The 10461-nt window shown below is 28.5% G+C and overlaps 1 protein-coding gene and 2 long non-coding RNA genes across 3 annotated transcripts in view; 1 reads left to right on the top strand and 2 right to left on the bottom strand.

Moving 5' to 3' along the window:
* The window catches only part of LOC111635388 (oocyte zinc finger protein XlCOF6-like), a 44814-nt gene that overhangs the window by 7084 nt on the left and 27269 nt on the right, over window positions 1-10461 (bottom strand). Inside the window, exons 6-8 of the mRNA XM_023380341.1 lie at window positions 10364-10458; window positions 7711-7774; window positions 6145-6884 (exon numbers count right to left, since the gene is read on the bottom strand). Coding sequence (XP_023236109.1) covers window positions 6145-6884; window positions 7711-7774; window positions 10364-10458 — 899 coding nt within the window. The remainder of the gene's footprint in view (window positions 1-6144; window positions 6885-7710; window positions 7775-10363; window positions 10459-10461) is intronic.
* LOC111635397 lies at window positions 794-4779 on the bottom strand. Its single transcript, XR_002758370.1, has 2 exons — window positions 4693-4779; window positions 794-910 (listed from the first exon to the last, which is right to left on the bottom strand). It is a non-coding gene; the product is annotated as an uncharacterized LOC111635397 (long non-coding RNA).
* Window positions 3183-4284, top strand: LOC111635396. Its single transcript, XR_002758369.1, has 2 exons — window positions 3183-3839; window positions 3928-4284. It is a non-coding gene; the product is annotated as an uncharacterized LOC111635396 (long non-coding RNA).

The raw sequence follows: 10461 nt of genomic DNA on the forward strand, positions 1-10461 counted from the left end.
TATTGAAAAATATAAAAACAATAAAAAATTATACTTCAGAAGTTAATTTAGTATCAAAAACGTAAAATATTTGAGTAACCCAAGACATAGCCAAAGATTGCAACGCCACAGCACTGGCGAAAATTTAAATTTGCCAACTGGAATTCTTTCGGATAATTGACTTTCGGATAATCCACGCTCTACTGTATCTGTACGTGAACATGTATTTGTCATCTACTTAGCCTAATATTTCAGAATGAATTGAACATTAAGAAACTAAATTTAATAGTGTTCATTGTCTATAAAGGATATTAATGCTATTAAATTTTGGCAATAAAACATCCAGGGGTGAAGAGATAGAAGATGGTCACGTGTAAAATCTTGAGTGGGATCAGACTTCATTAAAATTGTAGTTGTTGTTAGCATAGTTTGTGAAATGCATTTCTACCATTATAATTAGCTATTTCTTCATTTTATAATAAGTAAAATTATAAAAAGTTTTTATAACACATGGCGCCAATGACAATTTTATTTATTTATTATAATTAATAATATAGATGTTATTTTTTAAATAAAATCTCTTAACAGCCAGGAAACTTTCATAATTCGTTACTAGATTTTTTCTTATATAATACATATTTTTTTTATTTAATACAAAATACACCTAAAATCAAAGCATAACATTCATTACTGATAATGACATACATTTTCAACCATTCAGAAACCTAAGTTAATATTAAAGTTTCACTGTAAAATATTTCGAAATTTCTATTACTTACCAATACGTTTCCATCATCATCTGGGAGATGAAAAACTTCTTTATAATCTTCAGTCTTTACTTCAATCTTCAATTTTTTCAAATCAACTTTACATTCTGATTTTATACCATGTTTTACATCACGATTTTCTTTTATTTCTTCTTTCTTAATATCTGTAGTGGAATTTACAAACTTTTGTGTTAAAGGATTCTAAGAAAAACTTGAAATATAAAATAAAACTAAACATATTTTCATTAATTAACATAACAATATTAACTTACATCTTTCACTACATCATTTATTTTTGATTACAAGCCGAAAAGTAGCTTTGAGTCACGGCAAATTGCTGTGATGTGAGATACAAATTATAATAAGTACGATTAAAAACTTGTTTTCGTTATTAAATAGACCAGCAACGAGTGCTTAACTTTTCCGGAAACATTAAATACTACGTGTGGCGCCATCTCTTATGATATTTTGTTTAAAAAATGTTTATATTTTTAACGATTATAAAATTAAAAAATTACTTAATTTTGAGGATAAAGATGTGTTTTATAAAAATCGTATATTAGAAAATGAATAAACTCATCATTATCTATGACCCAACTGAAGATACTCACGACCCGCATTATCTCTTTAAGCCCCCCGACCTTCACTTACAAAAACTTAAAAGAATCAATCCCATTAATAAACAAACCTTCCTTCTAAATTTAAGAAATTTTCGACAAGAAGCACAGTAATTATTAAACTTTAAAAAGGTTGAAGAAAATCATCGTCCACCTCCACACACACTGACATTTATGCATACAAAAAATCCTCGAAATTTTTTAATTTCTCGTCGTTTTAAGTTGTCTTAAGTTTAATTAATTAAAAATGTAAAAATGTTCGATACGATTATTTTCTGACAAACTTCCCTTCTGTTATAGGCCTATATAAAAGCCGAAAAAGTAGAACTTAGTTAGTGTTAAATAATCCCGGATATAAAAGTTTTCAATTAGAAATTTACAATCATTTTCAATTTATTCTCATAGTTGTAACATATTACAATAAAGTTATGTTAATTAAATTTCAATATTCCGGTGTTTTTCCATTTTAGACGTTCTGACCATCCATTAGCAAAACAGTATAAAATATGTCGACAAATAGAATTTTGTAATTCTATTTTGTTTGAAAATTTAGATGTATGTACAGTACATGCACTGCACAATGCGTTAGGTATCTGCGTCACTCCCTCACACTTCGTTTCAAATATAATACATAAATGTATATGCAATAAAAAGCTGAATTTTAGAAGTACAGATGAGTTTTATTCATAGATACATAAAATTAGTACTTTGAAAACATAGAACCTGTGAGAAGTAACAATACATCCGAGTCTGAGCACCCATTAATGGAGAACCCGTATTTTCAGAATATCATAGATATATATTGATAAAAACAATAAAATAAATACCAGCAGACTTCTTCGGCATTTATTTAAAAAAAATTCGAATTTATTCATATAATTGGGCTGTAATCTGAAAAAAATTAAAGACCTATAAATTCTCACTGTCGTCTGTGTGTCAGTCCTTTCTTAATCTCGAGAACCACGAAGATGAAAGACAAGACTAGGTAATATAGAGAGAGTAGGAACAGGAGACCACGATTAACTGTGTACAAACGTTTACAGAAGATCGACAGTCATGTTATTTCAATTAAAATCTTTTCTCCTGAAAACAGTTAATTAAAGACCGGCAGAACTGAATTGTTATATGAAAAGTATAATGCACAGAGGCGGGGAGCATGTAAGTGCTGTATCTTCGTTATTAACTTATTTCATTTTTATATGCTAGGTGTAATTCATTAAATTTTTAAAATAATTATTCGAGAGATTCGTGTGACTTTTGTGTTGAGAAAGAAATTGTGGATGCCTGGCATATTTTGGCTAAATGTAAGCGTCTTAAAGCGCTACGTGAAAAAATTTTTTGTTGTGAAGTCCTTACCAGGTCTTTATTTCTTAAAATTTTATCGGTACCTTGTTATCAAGTTAAAATGTTTTGTTTTCTAAGAAAATCTGTTAATCTTTTGTTTTAGGGGGCGTGATTTCTCTACTATAAATTTAGCCTTGTTGCTGGTGTTGTTTGGGAGCATCTGTCAGTGCTGTATCTTCGTTATTAACTTATTTCTTTCTTATAGGTAAGCAATTTGCTTATTTTTGGTTTTTATTTTATTTATTAGTTTTTTGTATTTTATTGACAGATGCTCCCAAACTTTAACTAATTATTATATTTGATTTTTTAATATTTAATTTGTATCTAAATTGTTATGTATTTAATTTATTATTGTATAATCTGTTTGTGATCTTATGATCATTGTATTTGTGTTTTTGTTCTTTGGGAGATGGTTTTGCTCCCCGCATCAAGGAGTGTATCCAGTATGCGTAATAAATAAATAAAAANTGCCCTCTTTATTATATGCTTCAGAGATTTGGGGTTTTAACATGACCAATGGTGATGGTATACAGATTGAATTCATTAAAAACTTATTTTATTTACCACGTTGTACACCAGGTTATTTAATTATGATGGAATGTGCCTTGACTCCTATAAAATTTATAATATTTAGTAGGATAAGAAATTGGATTACTAGAATTTTTAATCTTGATGACTATCGTCTGAGTAAGGTTTGCTTGAAATTTATACTTGGTAAAAAGTCTATTGACTGGACACGTTATTTTATTGATACTTGTAATAATCATGGTATTAATCTTATTAATGATGATTTGAATTTAATGGACTGGTCTCTTCTCCTTGTTAACATTTTTGATAATTTTTTATATAATATTAATGAAAAAATAAATAATAGCGTATATAATTGTTGGTATAAGGATTTAAATGTTACTTTTTTTGATAATTCTTTATATAATCAAGACGTTTCCCTTAATATTTTGTCTTTATTTATACAGGCTAGGTGTAATTCACTAAATTTTTTAAATAATTATTCGAGAGAATCATGTGACTTTTGTGTTGAGAAAGAAATTGTGGATGCTTGGCATATTTTGGCTAAATGTAAGCGTCTTAAAGTGTTACGAGCAGAAATTTTCGGTTGTGAAGTTCTTACCAGGTCTTTATTTTTTAAAATTATATCGGTACCATGTTATCAATTTAAAGTGTTCTGTTTTCTAAGAAAATCTGTTGATCTTTTGTTTTAGGGGGCGTGATTTCTCTGCTATAAATTTAGCCTTGTTGCTGGTGTTGTTTGGGAGCATCTGTCACTGCTGTATCTTCGTTATTAACTTATTTCTTTCTTATAGGTAAGCAATTTGCTTATTTTTGGTTTTTATTTTATTTATTAGTTTTTTGTATTTTATTGACAGATGCTCCCAAACTTTAACTAATTATTATATTTGATTTTTTAATATTTAATTTGTATCTAAATTGTTATGTATTTAATTTATTATTGTATAATCTGTTTGTGATCTTATGATCATTGTATTTGTGTTTTTGTTCTTTGGGAGTTGGTTTTGCTCCCCGCATCAAGGAGTGTATCCAGTATGCGTAATAAATAATAAAAATAATAATAATGCACAGAGGCAAGCCACTACTAATTTGAGACAAAGAGCATATATTTTAAATTATATACATTAAAAATATGATTAAAATTGCAGCCCGACATTGTGACGATGTCATAATAAATAATTGCTCGTTTCATTGAAATCTAAAACATCTAAATTGGACTTTTCTCTGTTGTAAGATTCTGATCAACTGAATTAACAATTTTAAATCTCTCAACTAAATTAAATGTACATAATTGATAATACTAAATTCTATTTTATTCCTTATCCATTATACACGACGTATTCGCAACGATTTTCAAATGTTATCATTTCCATTTATATGAATATGAATTTATGTATTACGAATTATTCTTATCACTACAAAAACTTTCATAGTATTAAAAGCATTAAGCCTCTTACCTTTTTCGATTTTATAATCAGAATGAGTCCAAATAGTGGATCCGTTTGTGTTTTTAGTAGAAATTGGTTCTCTTTTAATATTTAACTGAAATAATAAAATATTACGTAATATTATTAGATAGATTCATCTTTATAGAAAAACACATAAATAATTATTTAAAGTAGAGCATAAAAATACGTTTACTAAATATATATTTTTTTTAAATGGCCTACTTTCTACTTTTCTTTTTATAGCAGTTCCTATCATCTATTTAACACCTTTCAGAGAAAAATTTTGAATTCCAAATGTGAATTGAGGTTTTCAGCAGATATACGTATACAATTTATCGGTACCTCTTGACCAATTAAATGAATCTGATAATATATGGATATATAAATTATAGTTTATTAAGAATTGAGGTGCAATTTCAAAAGACTTATAAATACCCACTTTCCTTAGTCTGTACGACTGTTTGACAGTTTTTTCTTAATGTCGACAACAGAGTTAGATAGCTAAAAGCCGAAACCACATGTGCTTAGAGGCACTATGTCGGTAATTCTAGTAGTATACAAAAACTTCCGATGCAAATCGGAAGTAAAATTATTTCAATTCAGAAAGTTTCCTCTGAAAGAAGTTAGATACGTAAACGTCACGACTCTTATAAATAGGATAAGTATAACGTACAAAAGAAGCCACTAGTAATTTCAGGTGAAGGGCATATATTTTAAATTAAATAAAAGAATAACATAATGAAAAATTCCAGCCCGGCATTGTGAGGATGTCACAATAAATATCTTCTTGTTGATTGTCTTTTTTCTTTTTTTTTTGAATTTCTCTTACTTTGTGTCTTGTAATGCATGTAACAACCGAAAGTATAAAAATCATGTCACATTTGACCGTCAGCTTTCGGAATCCTCCAAGTTTTAAGACTTCCTTAACCCGAAAAAATGTTTAAAAATATAAAGATTTTACTTATTATTACATATTAAAATTTTTAAAAATACAATTTATTTTTAATCTGAAAATTAAGCTTTTTGCCATTTAATAACAACTAATAATACGAAATGGTTTTTGAATAAAATTTCCTAACAGATGGTGCCACACACAATTTTAAAGTTTTTTGCCGGAAATGTTACGCAACTTGTTGCTGGATTTTTTTGATGAGAGATAACTTTGTTTCTTATTTTGTTATAATCAATCTCTCGATCATCGTGAATCTCCAAAGGACTTGATCGAACATAGAGATCTCGAGTCGAGTTCTACTACTGCTTAAGCCTGACGGGACTTAAAAATCCCGAATACATTTTATCCTCATACAGCTTAAATATCATTGATTTTACAAATACAATACACTAAACTCCAACTACACATATATGAAATATAAATTTATAGATAAAAAGTAGATACATTCAAACTATTATTATGTAGAATTAATATCTCAGAATAGATTGAAGATTAAGAAACGAANGATGTCTTTTTAGATGCGTTTTCTGATTAAAACCCTTATTACAAATATCGCATTTGAAAGGACGTTCTTCAGTGTATGTTTTTTTATGTCTTTTTAGTTTCTTTTTCCTTTTAGAATTTTTATTACAAATATCGGATTTGATAGGTCGATCTTCACTATGCCGTGCTTTATGACGTAAAAAATACCGTTTCCACTTAAATTCTTTTCCACATATTTTGCAGGCATGAACTTTGTATATTCTCTCGTGTTTCTCGAGACGGCTTTTACCGTATCGAACGCGTTTACCACAAATGTCATTTTTCATCTGGAGATTAAAATTTTTACCATTTCTTCGCGACGTCTTCACTCGATTTCCAGATGGCTGCAAACGTAAATTCATGTGAGAGATTTCGTTTTTATTTCCAGTTTGGTGTTCTTTCATGTGTCTTCGCAAAAGAAATTGCCACAAAAACCTCTCATTGCAGGTTGTGCAGCAAAATGGTTTTTTTTTAATATGACAGAACAGATGTGTTTCCAATATTCTCTTATTTGTAAATGTCTGTTTACATAATTCACACGTAAATTGTTGTTTAGAATGAGATGAAAACGTAAACTTGAAGTATTTCCTTTTAATCTTACCATGAATTTTATTCCATTTTCTACTGCAAGTAACGTAGCTTTTTGTCTTGAAATTACATTTAAATTGTTTTATTATTTCTGAATTCCGCTGAATATCGTATTTCTTAATTTCCTCTTCCTCCTCAACTGAAAGTTTAAAAAATAACATTATGAATTACCTATTATATTTCAATAAACACAACATAGTTTCAATGTTAAAATATTGGTGTTGAAATTATATAATTGGTAAAGTAAACCTATGTTTTTCATTTAAAAGAAGGCATCATTTGTTGTTTGCACTAAAAGTAAAATATTTTACATTTTACAATCATGAACTGATTGAATCAGCTTTAGTTCTTTAGGGAACTTTTAAATAAGTGTAAAAAATTAAACAGTTTTACTTTAACTGTTTGTCGTTTGTTCCAGTGGTTATCATGGAAACGTGGAAGAAATCGTGTGCTCTTAAAACAGAGAAGAAATCATTAGTGTAAAAAAAAGTACCACAGCAAAAGTCTAAGAATTTTAAATAGAAAGGTAAGATCGATGTATTCTTCAGATTTTTTGAATAATTTGAGCATATGTCCGATAGATCAGTACAACGTTTAACAAGAATATTAGCAACGTGTTAGAAAACACTTTTCTGATATTCACTTATTTATGTTGTTTAATTAGTTATATGGCCCTCGTTCACTTCGAGTCAATACATTTTCTTTATTATTTTAGCGAACCCATGAACAAAGCAGATAACATGAATCATTAAATCACAATTCATGAGTTGTTATTTAGTAATTGTGATCACCCGAAAGCATTTTTATTAACTACAAAAGTTATATTAATACGTTGTAGGAGGTTATGTATAATTCTGAAATATCCCAGTTAAATGTTTGACAGTTGAATCTTGAATGCAATTCTTCAGCGGCCCTTTGAGTAATACTAATATAAAAAGTTTGAATTAAGTAAACATGTTACTTACTTTTAATGTTCATTTCATTCTTGATAAAATTTTCGTTTGAAGTGAAGTATTCATTGTTGACAGGCTAAACAATATGCAAATAATACATGACAACCACTAATAATTACTTACAATACATAAATCAGTAACGAGTTGCTCAACTTTCCCGGCAACGTTTTCAAATTTTAGTGGCGTGTCTTTAATAAAACGTTTTAAAAATGAAATATTATATTTTTAACTATTATAGAAAACAAAGAACCGAATTTGAATGAATGAGTCCGACCCTAATAGAGATAATGAGGGTCGTGTTTATGTCCTTAATTTCTTGATTTTTAACCAGCAAAACTCAACAGCGTCAATTTCACTAATAATCAAACTTTCCAGCAAAATTTCAGAAATTTTCAACAAAAAAAACAGGAGTTAATAAGTGTCAAACAGGCTGAATAAAAGTCGTGCACACACTAACATCAATACAAACAGATAAAACCCAAGATTTTTTGACATTTGAAGGAATTCTAAATTTAGAAATGTAAAAAGCTTGGGGAGTCATTTTTTGACCCCCAAGATTTTTACATTTCTAAATTTGACCAATCGTCACTACTTTCGTTTTGTTATATATATAACAACCGAAAAAGTAATACGAAAATCTTATAAATTACAAATCCATTCTTTTGTGATTGCATATAAGCAACATATTAGAAAATTGTATTAAAATTAATTGGTTTGAAAATTTTGTAGAAATTATTTAGTCTTTTAAAGAAATTAACAAAATAACAAGCGAGACTCTTCACTTTCCATCTTGTCCATTAAGAACACATATTACTAATGAAGTAGGCTCACTGTACTAGAAATCTATGTTATTTGTAAAGTAATTTAATTTAATAATTAATTTTGACTTTAATTAGCGTCGTGTCTTCTACCGTACGATTTAACAGTAGAAAAATTCCAATGCGTTTTGCCTGTTTTCACGCCATTATTTTCTTGAGGGAAATATATAAAAATTGTATACGCACTTTACATTACTTGCAAAAATATTTAATAATTAAATCATTTCTGCATTAAAATCGTCTGTTTCTTTACAACGTTATTTATAAATGCTTAAACAATCATTATTTTTATAACATACGTCGTAAATTCAACCCAAAACAGAGAAAAAGCAAACGTTTAAGCCGAACTTCTACTCGTCACGTTTGACGTTCCAAACGACATTTTCAAACTTGTAAAATTACAAGATGGCGACGCTCGACGTTCACGTTTTAACGATGAAAACTTCGATCGCAACCTCTCTATTATTTATTTGTAATCAACTTCTACTTAAACTAGATAAAATTAGAAATTGCAGTGCTTATTAATTTGTTGTAATCTCTGTTTATATAACTGCAGTATTTCATAGTATTGGAAAAATAAATAAATCTGGTATTTTGTGCTATCATCGTTGCACTTGGCCTCAAAGTAAATTTTGCCTAGGGTTTTGTAAATCTTAGGTCCGCCTGTATGTCGGGCAACCTTTCTCAACATGTGACCGCATCGATTGTGGACCTGACCAAAAAGTCTGAAATAAAAACTCATTGTTTATTCTCTAATTTATCGTGCACTAAAAAGCAGAAGTACTCAAACTACTAATTAAGAAAGTTTGAAACAGTATAATTTATATACACCGAAAAAATATGGAAAAAATTAAGTGAATACAGTAGAGCGTCGATTATCCGAATGAATTGGAGACGGGTTGTTCGGGGAAAAAAAACCCGATATTTCGGATAACTGATTATGTACGAAAAACATATTAGTTTATCCCACGATGAAATTTGTTTCCGTTGCGTGTCGCTTCGCGTTGAATTTTCGTCGATGTTAAACCTAACGAAGACTATTGTATCGTTAAAAATTATTTATTTATTTTGTACAAACAAAATAAATATATTGAAAAAATATAAAAACAATACAAAATTATACTTCAGAAGTTAATTTAGTATCAAAAACGTAAAATATTTGAGTAACCCAAGACATAGCCAAAGATTGCAACGCCACAGCACTGGCGAAAATTTAAATTTGCCAACTGGAATTCTTTCGGATAATTGACTTTCGGATAATCCACGCTCTACTGTATCTGTACGTGAACATGTATTTGTCATCTACTTAGCCTAATATTTCAGAATGAATTGAACATTAAGAAACTAAATTTAATAGTGTTCATTGTCTATAAAGGATATTAATGCTATTAAATTTTGGCAATAAAACATCCAGGGGTGAAGAGATAGAAGATGGTCACGTGTAAAATCTTGAGTGGGATCAGACTTCATTAAAATTGTAGTTGTTGTTAGCATAGTTTGTGAAATGCATTTCTACCATTATAATTAGCTATTTCTTCATTTTATAATAAGTAAAATTATAAAAAGTTTTTATAACACATGGCGCCAATGACAATTTTATTTATTTATTATAATTAATAATATAGATGTTATTTTTTAAATAAAATCTCTTAACAGCCAGGAAACTTTCATAATTCGTTACTAGATTTTTTCTTATATAATACATATTTTTTTTATTTAATACAAAATACACCTAAAATCAAAGCATAACATTCATTACTGATAATGACATACATTTTCAACCATTCAGAAACCTAAGTTAATATTAAAGTTTCACTGTAAAATATTTCGAAATTTCTATTACTTACCAATACGTTTCCATCATCATCTGGGAGATGAACAACTTCTTTACGATCTTCAGTCTTTACTTCAATCTTCAATTTTTTCAAGACAACTTTACATTCTG

This window comes from Centruroides sculpturatus, unplaced genomic scaffold, assembly GCF_000671375.1.
Source record: "Centruroides sculpturatus isolate CEXI.00-Female unplaced genomic scaffold, Cexi_2.0 scaffold744, whole genome shotgun sequence".
Taxonomy (NCBI): Eukaryota; Metazoa; Arthropoda; class Arachnida; order Scorpiones; family Buthidae; genus Centruroides; species Centruroides sculpturatus.